The sequence below is a fragment of the Hippocampus comes genome, unplaced genomic scaffold (assembly GCF_001891065.2).
Source record: "Hippocampus comes isolate QL1 unplaced genomic scaffold, H_comes_QL1_v1.1 scaffold14, whole genome shotgun sequence".
NCBI classification, from domain to species: domain Eukaryota; kingdom Metazoa; phylum Chordata; class Actinopteri; order Syngnathiformes; family Syngnathidae; genus Hippocampus; species Hippocampus comes.
This window is the reverse complement of record NW_017805839.1, coordinates 361,477-375,831: the sequence shown is the minus strand read 5'-3', so window position 1 is coordinate 375,831 and position 14,355 is coordinate 361,477. Positions and strand designations below refer to the sequence as shown.

At 43.2% G+C, this 14,355-nt stretch overlaps 1 protein-coding gene across 1 annotated transcript in view; it reads left to right on the top strand.

The window, feature by feature from the left end:
- The window catches only part of kazna (kazrin, periplakin interacting protein a), a 23,220-nt gene extending 9,271 nt beyond the window's left edge, over window positions 1-13,949 (top strand). Inside the window, exons 5-14 of the mRNA XM_019887913.1 lie at window positions 2,088-2,140; window positions 3,779-3,915; window positions 5,336-5,459; window positions 10,211-10,419; window positions 10,653-10,771; window positions 11,604-11,835; window positions 11,928-12,029; window positions 12,164-12,330; window positions 12,429-12,570; window positions 13,365-13,949. Of these exons, the coding sequence (XP_019743472.1) occupies window positions 2,088-2,140; window positions 3,779-3,915; window positions 5,336-5,459; window positions 10,211-10,419; window positions 10,653-10,771; window positions 11,604-11,835; window positions 11,928-12,029; window positions 12,164-12,330; window positions 12,429-12,570; window positions 13,365-13,523 (1,444 nt within the window). The 3' untranslated portion in view covers window positions 13,524-13,949. The remainder of the gene's footprint in view (window positions 1-2,087; window positions 2,141-3,778; window positions 3,916-5,335; window positions 5,460-10,210; window positions 10,420-10,652; window positions 10,772-11,603; window positions 11,836-11,927; window positions 12,030-12,163; window positions 12,331-12,428; window positions 12,571-13,364) is intronic.
- Window positions 13,950-14,355: the final 406 nt, after the last annotated feature.

The following is a 14,355-nucleotide window of genomic DNA, read 5'->3' as shown; positions in this document are numbered from 1 at the left end:
AGATGAAGGCATTTCAGGCAAAATCTACCTGGCGTGCTTGTCGGAGTTTAACACAGAAAAGGACTGACAAAATTAGTTTTATCATCTTATTGTGGGCCTTGATAAAATAATTGTTTTTTTTTCTTTTCATGTGGAACAACTGAGCATCAACCACTGAGTGACCCTGCTTTAGAGGAAAACTACAGTCCTCACATTTACTACTTATATCTGATGTGCTTTTCCTAGAGGCCAGTTACAATGTTTATGTTCTCAATAGCACGGACAATGCACATCATTCGTGATTTAAGAAGCAAGTCAAATTCACTTGTTACTATGCCGAGTTCGCGGTGCTCAATGAAATCTGCCCCATAGGCCAATGGGGAAAAAAAAAAAAAAAAAAAAACATCCATAGGACAGCTACCACCCGCTAGAATGTTTGAATGACAAAATGAAAAGAAAATGATTGCAGTGAACCCTTGTTTGCTTTTTTTTTTTTTTGGGGGGGGGGGTGGAACCTTTCCTGGTTCTGTCTTTACGGTCCCAACAGGCTACAAGATGGTGCAAAAGCTCAAATAGAAAAGTAGTAGCTGACGTCAAGGGAGAGTGTTGAAGTGCAGTATCGACTGAAAGGCTAAGAAGTTGGAGTGAAAGCATTTTCGGCAAGGCAAGGCAGCTTTATTTATGTTAGGCGTTTCATACTGTACATAAGGTGCTTCGCATAATTTACAATACGACATTTGAAAGCATTTAAAAACGCAAGATTTACAGACATTGAAAAGAAAATTAAATAAATGAAGAGGAGCTTTCGTAAATTAGTAAAAGAGCATACAGTGAAATGATGTAAGGATGCTTTAAAAAAACTTGAATTATAGGTATGGGGGGGCAAACGCATCCGTGGTTCACTACAATAGACTTGCTATTGAAAAGCTGCTTTCTCTTGTCTGAATGATCCGCACAAAAAAAAAAAAAAATCCTGACAAATCCTGATGTAGGTTCTCATAATTTGTGCCTGAAAGGGTTGAAATCCATTCGACAGCTGGCTTGGAGCCAGTGGAAAGCCTTTGGCTTGACTCAATGCTGCGTGTGTATATTTTTACTCTCTGCTGAGTGGCTATTAAAACGCTCAAGCAAAGAAATTGCTCGACAGTTGCTATTTTTGCTATGTTGCAAAAGCGACATGCACGCCGGCGTCCTCGCATTTCCAATCCATTTTGTTCAAATCAAATCATCCGTAAGCCATTAAATTTTAAGCGGATCGTTTTCAATGATAGTGGAGGGATTGGGGATTGCAGCGTGTGATACGTTTATATTTTAAACTATTTATGCAGGCACTATTCATTATCGGGGCTGCATCACTTGCAGCACATGCCGTGTCTCGCTATTCCAGGGGTCCCCAACCGCCGGGCTGCGGAACGGTCTGCGGGTCATTTGGTGCCGGGCCGCACAGAAAGAATAAATAACTTACATTCCTTCCGTTTTATTCATTTCGGAATCTGAAATGTGTTTTATTTTGAAAAATTACCGGATTCTCTGTTATATCAGTCTACAGTATGTAACTCTTGACATAGGTGAATGCGCGCTTCTCGGTCACCGCGTACCGCTTAAAAAACAAACGTCTTTAAAAAGTTTTTTCGGGAAGGGGAAAAGCCCCAGCCAGGAGACAAAAGAGGAGCCTACAACTTTCAAGAAGGCTACATTTAATAGACGCACCAAACCTACCCTGCATAATAAGCGGCGATGGTGAGTCGTATTTTTCATGCACTTTTTATTTGCGGCGTCTCTTATTTTGAAGGTACGTTTAGCGACCAGAGAATGTTGCGGCCAGATAGGCCGTTCCTCGTGCCGTGATTCGTGTTTATTATTATGTTTCGAAAATAACACACTTTTCATGCAGGTCATATCATAATATATTGTATTTGGCCTTAAAGGCCGGTCCCTGAAAATATTGTCTGACATAAAACCGGTCCGTGCGGCAAAAGAGGTTGGGGACCTCTGCGCTATTCGCACAAGGCTCAGTCCCTCCCCTTTGCGAATTGCAGGGGAAAAAAAGCACAAATGCGCCCCAAATAGCAACCACTCACTTCCCCCCCCATCCGTCATCCATGCAGCCGGAGTCAGCAGACCCTCTACGTGCACACGGACCATCCCACCGACAGACAAGGTAGAAGCAGCGCCGTCGAGCGGCCGCATGCGCCCGTTGACGCCGTGTGCTCTTGTGCGCGTGCTGTTAGCCGTCATCCCATTGCGCTTTTTGGATGAAGCGTACCTTATCTTGCGCCTTCCGGTTGTCTTGACGTCGCCATCAACTGCCACGGAATCAAACCGAGTGGGATGGCCAAGTGTTGTATATCTGATGTGAAAATAGCACGCTATTATTTCTTATTGTTTCGGACAAAGGAGTGAGAAAGGGAAAGCAACTGGGGCGAAACGAGAGCTCAAATAATTTGAGTTCCTTGATTAAGAGAAATACTTTTTTTTTTTTCCTGCCTTGTCCTTCTGCTTATTTGGTGTGCACCGTCAGGAAGGCAAGTCTCGTCAGCCACAATGACACGACAGTAACACTCTGCCATTGCGCTTTGAAGGCCAACTTCAAAATAAAAGCCAACCAAATAATACGTGGCGATCAATGCCTCGGTAGACTTTTATCTTGACGTCGGCGCTCGCAGTGCGTGACGCCGTGTCACCGATGGATGTTTCTACAGAGGAAAATGCAGTTTAAATTTTAGAAAAAACTCTTGACTCTAAAAAAGAAAAAAAAATCCAAATTTTTTCAAGCAAAATACATTTTACTCGAAAACTCAATTATATGATCTTCAGTCTGAAAAATTCTCGCCCGGTGACAGGGCCCTTCTTTAGGTACACCTGCACTATCCAAAGCGATCCGATGCTAGAACGCAGTAATGTTCCGTTTCCATTGACACTGTCAAAGAAGTCCGAACTGAATTTTTATGATTATGGTTTGCAGCGATATACAAACGGACGATGTACTGTACACAGTTACAAACTAGCTAACTACCACAATAGCAGTCTAAATACTAACCGATCAGGTAACAAGATTACGACTCCGCGTAGACATTTCATACTTGAAGCCGACAAATTTCTGCGACTCCCGTGTTTTCGGCATCTCATCTCCCAGTTTGGAGCTGTGAAATGTTCGGCCAACAAGGCCACGGTCTTCATATTGAATGCGTGTCTGAGAGAAGAAAAATAACGCGACAACCTCCATAACTTTGGCCATCCCGACAACCGCTCGTCTTGAAATATTATATTCCCCCTAGAATTAATATATCGTCTTGAAATATATTCTTGAAATATAATATTTCAGCGAAGCATTGTGCGCCGCTGAAATATATCGACGACATCACGGATTAATCAACTTCGACTCGACTTTGATTACATTTCAGACATCTACAAAAAAAAAATAATAATAATAATAATCTTGAATCGTTCCGATGTCATGATTCATGCTGTGCAAATTGGTATACTAGCGCCAACTGAGTCACCAGACAAGCCGAAAAGGAGGAAATGTCCGTAAAATCACAGTCGGTGTGGACGTACCGTACCGGTTTCACCGTTCTATTCTCACACTCACTGTTGCTTGGCAACTGCACATGATTGCATGTCATTTCTGCCTTTTGATTTGGTATTGCTGTAGATCAAAGTATATGACGATAAAGAAGGTGACAAAAATCCCATTTTGCCAAATTGTTGCATTCACTCCCAAAGCCCTGCTGTTAAAAAAATAAAAAATAAACAAATCAAGCTTTCCCCCTCCTCCTCCAACTCTCCTTCCATATAGTGGCCGCTGTGCGGGTGAGCCCCTGCCACTCGCGTCAGCCCTCCTTCATCTCCGATGCCTCGGCCGTGGAGGGAGACAGGTCGTCCACACCTAGTGACATCAACTCTCCACGTCATCGGACTCACTCGCTTTGTAATGTAAGAGATGCCCGCCAGCACCGCAAACTCCTGCACCGCCCCCTCCCTCCCTACTCGGTCACTCAAACGTGCGCCGCAATCTCCACTTTGCTTCAGCTGTCCATTTTCTTGCTGTCGGCAGTGTCCTCTTTAATCAACTTTGTTTCCACGTGCCAAGAATGAGAATATTCTCACGTTTGAGTTTAATCAATGTGATTTTTGTACTTTCCCCGCAATGATTTGGAAATTAGCCAAAAATTCCTATGCGAAAAGTTGGGGAAATCTAAATGAGTTCTCTCAACTTTAATTTTGTTGTTGCAAAATGTGGGAAAGCCATATTCCGATCCGCTTTATCCTCACAAAGGTTGCGAGGGGTGCTGGAGCCTATCCCAGCCGTCTACGGGCAGTATGCGGAAGACACCCTGAACCAGTTGCCAGCCAATCGCAGGGCACACACACAGACGAACAACCATCCGCGCTAACACTGAGGGACATTTTGGAATGTTCAATCAGCCTGCCACGCATGTTTTTAGAATGCGGGAGGAAACCGGAATACCCGGAGAAAACCCACGCAGGCACAGGGAGAACATGCAAACTCCACACAGGAAGGCCGGAGCCCTGCACCTCTGCACTGTGAGGCGTACGCGCTAACCACTGGATCACCGGGCCGCCCTAGTTTGCTTTAACTTGGATTTTAAAAATCTCGTTCGATGAAAAAAAAAACGTTAAATGAAACGTAATCCAATGGCATCAAAGAAAGTGAGTCTTCTCCTTTCAGTGTAGTTTGCTCCTCGCTGCATGTTGGCCGATGTTCATCCTGGTTTCTACTTTTTTTTTTAAATAAACATCACTGATAACACGGACCATCGGATTCCACAACATTGCTCTCTTCCAATTTCTTATTTCAACTTATCGACTGTTTTTGGCTTTGCGGGAGCAAAAGCTTTTCAGGTTGAGGCTTACCTTTGATGTGGTCAGCGGTGCGTTGCATTGGTGGTTCCCTCTGAAGCTGTCATCCAAATTCTATTTGCGTTTTTGTAGTTCCAGTAGTTCTTGATCACAACTTTCCTTTCGACGCAAGATAAGCACTGCAAAAAAAAAAAAAGTCATGGCAACACACACAGAGTACATCTTCCAGGACAACCGTTGTGATTTGTGGCGTTTGTTTGGGTGTGTGCCATGAGATTTTTTCCAATGTAAAATTTGTGCCTTGGCTCAATAAAAGTTGAAAAAAAAGAAAGTGCATTAGAGATATGTGATGCCACAATGCATACTGGTCATATCAAAGTAAATCAAGCCGTCGTATTTTGCAAAGAGGCTTTCTGGATGTGCTTGCATGGCAGCATGGCAAATATCAGCACACTTTTCATGTCTTGGTGTTTCTCCCCAGTGCCTTTTTGTCCCTCTTGCTTCACGCTTCCTTTTGTTTTTGTTCCCGCAGTCTCTAGAAGATCTGGAGGTGGCCAAATGTAAGAAGAAGAAGGAGAAGATGGGCCTGGGCTCTTTGTCGCGAGTGTTCGCCCGAGGAAAGCAGCGCAAGTCCCTGGACCCGGGTCTGTTTGATGGTACTGCAACACCCGATTATTACATAGAGGAGGACGCAGACTGGTAAAGGCCACGCGGAGCCTCTGTGGAAATGATCAGAGGACGGCGTTGTGTTGATGTGTGTTTGTGAGCATGTACGGGAGGTGCAGGAGTGTGACCGAGCAAATTGCACCTGGATGTATGTACATTGCTGTAAATCGAGCGCAACAACATGGTGGATATGAGTTTTCCAGTCTCGATTTTGATTTTCACTCAACTGCAAACTTGAAAGGACTGCTGTAACGTGTCAATAACAACAGTTGATGTGCACTTTGTCTGCGTGCGTGCGTAAATGTCTCCTCATCCCGAATGCCTTTTCTTATTTTTGATATGTAACCCTGACTACCTTTCAAGTACCCCGCCCTCCCCCGCCTACATTGACCGCCCTGCTTGGTTCATTCCCCCGTCCTTCCACACCACCATGATGAGAACAGTTTTCCTGTGGGCGACATGCAGACCCCGCCTTCAAACCATCCCATTCTGTCTACAGTCAGGAAAACTGGGGAAGCGCCTCGTTTAGCGGAACACTCAAGGCACTTTGTTCCCTAGCAACACGAGGCCCGGCAGGAATTGTGGGAAATGTGATTTCTATCTGTAGAGATAGAAGCGTTTTGTACGTGCCATGTTGTGCCCCGCATGCACATGCTGCTGTCCCTCGACGCATGTTGCCACTCTTGACGCCGCCGTCCGTAAAATGAACTAACAACTTTGTCTGCTTTGACAAAAGAGAGGTCAGTTACTCCCGCCACACTCTTGACTCCAAATCTCGAATGATCAGGAACTTGTCGCCCGTGACCGACCAAATGGAAGGGTTCTTCCCAAAAATGACACCGACACACACTCACACACGCACAGCGACAAATAAAAAAATGATTGGAAAGTAAAGTCAAACATTTTTGAAAAATTACCAAAATAATGTGTTTGCAATAATACGGACATTTGAAAAAAAAAAGGGGGAAAAAGCGATTATATACGCACACGGACTACGACATTGTGCGCACAAAATAGTTGTAAAGTGCGCCCGAAGTCGCCGTGGCTCCTTGCGGGTCACTTGAATAAGAAAATCAAATGCACTTTCTTCTTTCACAGTTGAAAGGTCAAAGGAAAGTGACATCATGAACAGGGAGCGCGTGATGGAATTTTATTTTGGGCTCGGGATGAGTTACGAGGTCATCATGAAAAAATTACAATGTAGGGTAAAATCAGTATTGTACACGCTGTTACAGGTCAAACATTAAAAACAAACAAACAAATATGAAAATCTCAAAATTCGAATGCGTGACGAGGGAAAAAAGTAAAAAAAAAAATTCTATCAGTGCCAAAAATCCGTTGAGAGACACATAAGGGCCGTCTCTGATTCAAATTTGCTGTCGAGCGCTTTTTTTTTTTTTTTTTCTGGATAGAGCTGGAGTCTGCACTGTCTCGCCCCCAGGAAATCTCTTCTGCTGTTAATTTAAACCCCCCGCCCCCCCGGCTGCAACACTACTGACTGCACACATGACTGAGTATGTGCAGCGGTGGGAGCATCACAACACAAAGCTCACCCTAAGAAAAATTTAGTTATAAAAGCAATTCTGGATTGGCATGTATGCATAAGAACGTCCCCAAAATATTTCGCTTTTTATTTTGCTCTCTTGCCAACTTTCAAAAGTCCAAGAGGCCGTTCTCAAACCTGTCTCTGTGTTTTGTTTTGTATTGTTTTGGTTTATTTGCTCAGATGTTTTACCTGTTGTAAATGGGACACCGATAGAGAAAACTAATATTATGGAAGAATTTTATTTAAAAATGCCGGCCGTTCGGCAGAGCCAACTTGAATTGTGAAGTCGTGAGGTGTGTATGTGTGACATTTTAAGAGGCATGGTTAAGCTACAGAAAAAAAAAAACAAAAACAAGGGAGAAGCATAAGATCTAAAGAAGTAATATTATTTTAAAATAAAAACGAATCATGTTGAATTTTCATGTGGCTGTCCTCTCTTTCCCCGTGTGTTTTAATATTTGTGTGTGTTCATTTGTCATGGCGCTAATCCCGTGTGCCTTGTGTGTGCATGTGTTCGAGGGCGCTTTCAGATGGCCTCCTTTCCTCTCCCTCCAAACGTGAGCGCGCGTCTTCGTCGTTGCAATCGGAGATGACATTGAGAGGGAAAGGACACCATGCTGGAAACACGTGACGTATACGTGTAACTCCTTTGCACTAACGACAGTGCTTCTCAACTGGTCTCACCCCGGGACCCGCATCCTCCCATTCTTTCAAAGTTGCGGGCCACTTTTATAGAAGCAATAAAATTTCAAATTGAAAACATGCGCTACCAGAAAAAGATGAGTGACATGGGGCTTTCAGGTGAAATTTCAGCAGGAACCTAAAATGCACTTCCCCCTTTCCAAGTGAACTTAATTTGACCTTCTCTAAACTTTTGATTGCCCTTGTCCAACTGATGGATGTTTATATATAAATATATAGAGAGAGAGAGATTTTTAAATTTTTTATTCTATATATTTTTGTTGTCTAATTAGGAGCATAGCAGCACTATTCACATTTGGTTGAGCCATGAGTCAACAAATAGATTTCCTGGCGCAAATAGGATTAATATTGAAATACAGTATGTCAATTTTAGCTGAAAAGGATTTTTTTTTTTTTTTATATAGTAACTTTTATTTTCAGCAGTTTGCTGCGTCCATGCTCACATCCTCCAGCTCATCTGTTACACGAATGAAGACGAGCACTACAGAGAATGGATAAATAACTAACCATGAATTGGAACACTTCTTTTTAGGGTGTGTGTAGGTGACAGGGCCATGCAGCAACAATGTCGGGATGCACCGTGCATCCAAAAAGCGTTCACTGTGCTTCACTTTTTCCATATTGTCGACGTTCACGGCCTTGCTTCAAAATGCATTAAATTCTTCTTTTTCCCATAGATTCCTACACCCAATACACCATCATGACAATGTGTGTGCATTGGGGGTATTTGTTTTTTCCCATTTTATTCATAAAATTGCAAAATAAACCACCTACCTTTCAGTACTTTGTTGATTGACCTTTGACATCTTTTTGAAAATGATGCCGCAAGTTCGGCACAACAACAGTGTCTTGCGGCCGATTAGGCCATTCCGCTTTGCAGCACCTCTCAAGCTTCATTCATGGTGGCATTATGGGGTGTTGTGTTCAGAATTTGAGAAGAGCATGAATGAAATACATTTTGGATTAATAAGACTGTAAAATAAAATGTGGAAAACTGAAGTACTGTGTACACTTTACAGATACACTGCGAGGTAAAGGATTTGTGAGACAAAGAACATGAAGACTATTCAAATTTAGTCAGGATTATTTGAAACTATATGACCTTGAGTTCAGTATATTGGAAATGAACAGTTTTTGTTTATTTTTCCTTTTAACAGAGGCTGTGATAAATGCCGACATGCTGGGCACTAACAATGACCAGAGCACGAATTTAAAATGATTTGGAAATGTCCACTTTATGTACCAGAAACATACATCATGCGCACATTTCTGTTGACATTAGTTACTTGACTGTGTGCTTCATTTGTGCTTCGGTTAAAATTCCTCTCTTAGTTTAGGTACAGTATCTACAGTGCATCGGGATGGATTATGGGTTGTTTAGCATCGATTTATTTTACCCTAAACCGTCATGCAGTGTGGGGAAAATGTAGAGTTGTATCATACAGGAAGCAAACCAGGAAGTGTTTTCGGACAGACAATCATTTCATAATGATCTTAGCTTAGGTAGCAAACCGACAACACTTAATACACAGACGGGGATGTCGTGCATCTTGGGTTAAAAAAAATTTAAAAAGAATTTTGCACTGGGAAGAACATGATTCTTGACGACGGTGTCTGGAGTTTTGCCTGTTGGACAATTATGGCTCCACATTGCCCCCTACTGTTGAGCTCTTGGAATGTCACAATGCCACAAAGTTCACTTTTCAGTGGTTCTCGGTTTCCCAGCATTTCAATGACTGATCGAAGCAGGGCAAATATTATGAATATATCCTGTAATGCATAGGAAAGCTTTGACCAGATTCATAATCGATTACGTTTTATAGATTTCATATGGAAACATATGAAAAAAAAAAAAACTAATACAAGAGAATCAACTAACTTTACTCTTCTGATATCAATCAAGTTCAAACTTCCAGAGCGAGGCTCGGCAAAGTATGGCCCGCAAGCCACAAAAGGCCTGCTCCATTCTTTAATCTGGCCCAATAAGCATATCCATTATCAAGAGTACTGGAGTATTGTATTTAGACTTTTTTTTTTTTCAAAAATTGGTCAATTAATAAGGATGTATTTTTTTTAATTCATTTATCTCAAATGATGGACTAATTGATTGATTGTAAATTGTAATTGGATAAGAATATCTGTAAACTACAAAGGTTTTCATATAATTTGGGCATTTCATTGTATTAAATGTGTGATTAATTATTGTAAATCACACAATTTGAAGCATGACAATGATCTAGGTTATAAAACTATTTAACAACACATTCGAACACATTTTCAAAATATGTACTGATGACCGATTACTTATCCAATGTGGCGATTGAGCACCCGAGTTTGCCCACCTCTGCTCTTGAGAAACCTCTTGTGATGTCACCACTCACGAGGGCCACGGTGCCACCTCTGCCCTCACTCACGCTGCCAACCACAACACCCACATGTCCTTCCCCCGTCCCACTCCTCACCCCCCTCCCCCTCATTCACCCACTCACCCAGACTTGGACAGCGTCGCCAGTGCCACCCGCCTCAGCCTCAGCTTGCCGGACGGCCCAGAGGAGCAGCTGGACCGCCTGCAGCAGGTGGAGCTGGCCAGGAGCACGCCCATGTCCCAGTGGAGGGCGGGCACTGTGCAGGCCTGGCTGGAGGTCGTCATGGCGATGCCCATGTACATACGCACCTGCTCGGAGAATGTCAAGAGTGGCAAGGTAAGGAAGGATGCAGTGAGTGTGTAACATGGGGTCCAGAAAATAACATTATTGTAACATTGTTAAAAAGTGAATACCATTAGGCCGCAATTGGCACAACAATAAAACAAACACACAAAACCTATTTCTCCTCCCAAACTAAGAATGACTGATTTAGCAATGTGTAACTGGTCACCACAATGGAGGTCATATAAGCACTGAGCCAGGGTGGTGTTGATCTGTTTGCATTGTAGGTGTTATTGGGACTAACCGATGAAGACCTGGAGCTTGGTTTGGGCGTAACCAGTTTGATGCATCGTCGTAAACTGCGTCTGGCCATTGAAGACTACAGAGAGGCTGAGGATGGAAGGGGGTGAGGAAGGCGCGAGAAACTTTGCGTGAAATTACGCGGCGGAAGGAGCGTTCCGTCTGATGGTTTTGGTGTCGTCCAGCGGGTTCCAATTGTTTTTAATATGACAACAATGTTGTCTTAATGTTTAGGAACTCATTTCCATTAGACGCATAGAGGAACAGACAACCATTCACGCTCACATTCTCACCACGATTGAGCGGGAACTGATGCCATGCAGATTTTATTTTTAACAGTTAATAACTATTTTGGTCTAATGCAGTGGTTCCTAACCTAAAGTGGTTAGGGGTTTGGTGTATCGGGCTGAGGGGTTCGACGGAGCCTCTGCCATGGAGGTTAAGACACACCCGACTCAACATGTCAATTCGTTATGACCCGCCCGCTTGGCCATCACTGGCTGGTTCATTTTGTGCACAATTAAAAAAAAAAGAAAAAGTATACTTATGTCTTAAAATTGTATTTAAGTTTTTTTATGTGTTGAATTGATAAAAATAAATCATATTTTTACTTTTCACGAATGAAGGGTTCGGTGACTGTGCATATGAACTGGTTGGGTTCGGTACCTCGAACAAGGTTAAGAACCGCTAGTCTAATGCTTATTAAAATTGGGTGCAATTCCACTTTCAACCACTACATGGCACACGCACAGACAGAACGTTTTCGACGCGTCCCGTCAGATGTACACATAATGTGAATGTCTATTTCCATACAGACCTAATGCAAACATGTCTGCCCATTTACATACAGTCCATATATTCTGAAAACATGAGTCAGAGGGGTAAACAAACGGCTGACGTAGCGGTCCACATTCCTGACTGATATTGCCCCTGTGCAGGTTGTCCAAGGCTGCAGACATGGACCACCACTGGGTGGCCAAAGCCTGGCTCAGCGACGTGGGCTTGCCGCAGTACTCGCAGGCATTTCACACCCACTTGGTGGACGGACGCATGCTCCACTCCCTGACCCTCCGTGACCTCGAACGCCATCTCAACATCTCCAAAAACCTCCACCAGGTCAGCTTGCTGCTGGGCATCGAGCTTCTGCACTTACTCAATTTTGACAAGGACGTAAGTGGCACCGCACACGCATCACAACCTGGCCACCTGAAACTTGCGAGAAAGTCATTTGAATGAAAAGTGCTTGTGGAATTGCTCGCCAGGCACTGCAGGCCCGCCGGGTACAGTGTGAGCACCAGAACACGGACCCTTTGGTTTGGACCTCTCATCGTGTCATTAAATGGCTTAAAGACATCGACCTCAAGGTGAGGATAAAGGGAATGAGCAATTTCACAACTGAAGTCACCTCGTTTTATAGCCAAATTGGAAGTGACTCACTGGGCTTTGAATAAATCGAGCGTAACATCCAACCACGAAAGCCTTCTGTCCATCTGCGCAGGAGTTTGCAGATGGTGTCGTGAGTAGCGGCATCCACGGCGCTGTCATGGTGCTGGATCCCAATTTTTCCAGCGACGCTTTGGCCACAGCGATGGGAATTCCCAGCGGCAAGCACATTGTTCGCAGACACCTTGAAGAAGAGCTTACAAATCTGATATGCCTAGCCAGGTAAATCTTTGCGATTTTGTTTTAGAACCCACTTCGTATAATGTGTGTAAACGTTTTAGTGAAGCAAGAGATGTTACAATCCGATCTGAACTTTGCAGGGCGGATGCCAAGCAAGATTTTGAGCGCTCAGTTTTGGGAACACCGCCCACTCCCCTTCGACAAAACTCCCCCAGCAGGTCGCCCGGCTCTGCCGGACGACACACCGATGATGAGGGTTCACTGAGGAGGAGGGCTGTCAAGGTGGGGGGGAAAACAATGCTCTTTCCATCTTGCACCAAGCACAATATCTTTGTCTTAAAGTATTCGTTGCTGTGATTGGACAAAACTATAATGTGATCGGCGTGCACAAATTGCCGCATCGCCCATTCAGCTCAAAGTATTGTCATGATTGTCCCGCCTTTACCGAGCAGTCCCAGATTCGTACTGCGGGAAACTCCTTTGAGTGATTCACTGGTTCTTGCCAGGTTATTTATTCGCAGAAGATTGCTGAATGTCGTGCTCCACTCTGTTATTAAATGTTGGTACCGTTTTTTTACCTGGACACCAAACACTGAGCACTTAAGTACCAAATGATTCCTAAATTCTTCTTCTTATTATATTTTGTTGAAACATAAGGTGAGGCAGAACCGTTAAGAGATATAAAAACCACACATAAGATCTCGGAATTAATTCTCTACTCAGCTGGAAGCCAGTGGAGAAACGTTAAAACGAATGCACGAACCCATTTTTCAGATTGATACAGAAAAAAAGTGATGTAATTTTAGATAGTCCCTTAAATGATAAAATGTAGTCTTGGATATCGAGGAAATTACAACGTGGAGATGCTCAATTAAAATGTGTAAGGACAGAAAGACTGGCCGTCATGTACGGTCGTTCCATTCAAGGATGATGTGGACACCACAGCTTATTTGTTCACTTCATAAAATATACGCATCAATTTTATTGTATGGTCGTAATCAATGAAACTGGACATTTGCCAGTAAATTGAAATAACCTGCCGACCCTGTAAACAGCACATTTATTTTGTGTTGCAGCCGCCAACAGGATTCAGCCCAAAGATGCGCAATGGACGGGACTTGAGCTACCACAGCAGCTACGGGTCACTACCTCGTGAAGTCAGAGAGCAAACACCTCCGAGGACACAAGGAAGCCCCGTCCGGGCTTATGCCAACATCGGGGTGACCAATGTGTGAGGTTATGTGAGTGCGACAAAGCCGCGGGGGTATCAAGAGAAACCTTTTGATCACAGACTGCACTTACTGTTCTATCTTTGTTCAAGTGTCAATTTCAAGGAAAACTGCATCACCGAGAAAATGTGACTTTTCTAACAGAATCAAAAGGTGCAGAATTGAAGATATATGGATTATTTTTATATTTGTCGTTTGTCTGGACTCATGGGATTTGTATGATGGATTTCTATTCAGCACGGATGATTTGATGAGAAAAAAAATGGTCTTATCGATGTAAAATAATTATTATTCAGACGTCTTCGAGGATCAGATGTGTGATGCCTCGTCAATGTAGCAAATCTCAATGGACAAAAGATGTTGAGTACAATGTATGTTTGTCATTTTTGTCTTGAGCGCACACACACACACACACACACACACACACACACACACACACACACACACACACACACACACAGTTGACAAATGTTTGTGTGAATTGAAAAACAATAAAAGCTCTGTATGAAAGATGATGGGATTTTCTTTTTTATGAAATATAAGTGAGCTGTGACGTGTGGTTTGTTGCAGTCAGCAGGAAGTAGAGGTGAGACGCAGGTGGTCAATGTGACGCTAAACAAGAATGACGCAGCCTCCTTGATAGAAGGTCTCAGAAGGACAGTGGAGTAAAAACGACAACAGGATATTAACTTAATTGACATATGTAGCGCCACAGCTTGTGTTTTTCTCTCTATACTTTTAACAGGTGATGGGACAAAAAACGACAACAGGATATTAACTTAATTGACATATGCAGCGCCACAGCTTGTGTTTTTCTCTCTACACGTTTAACAGGTGA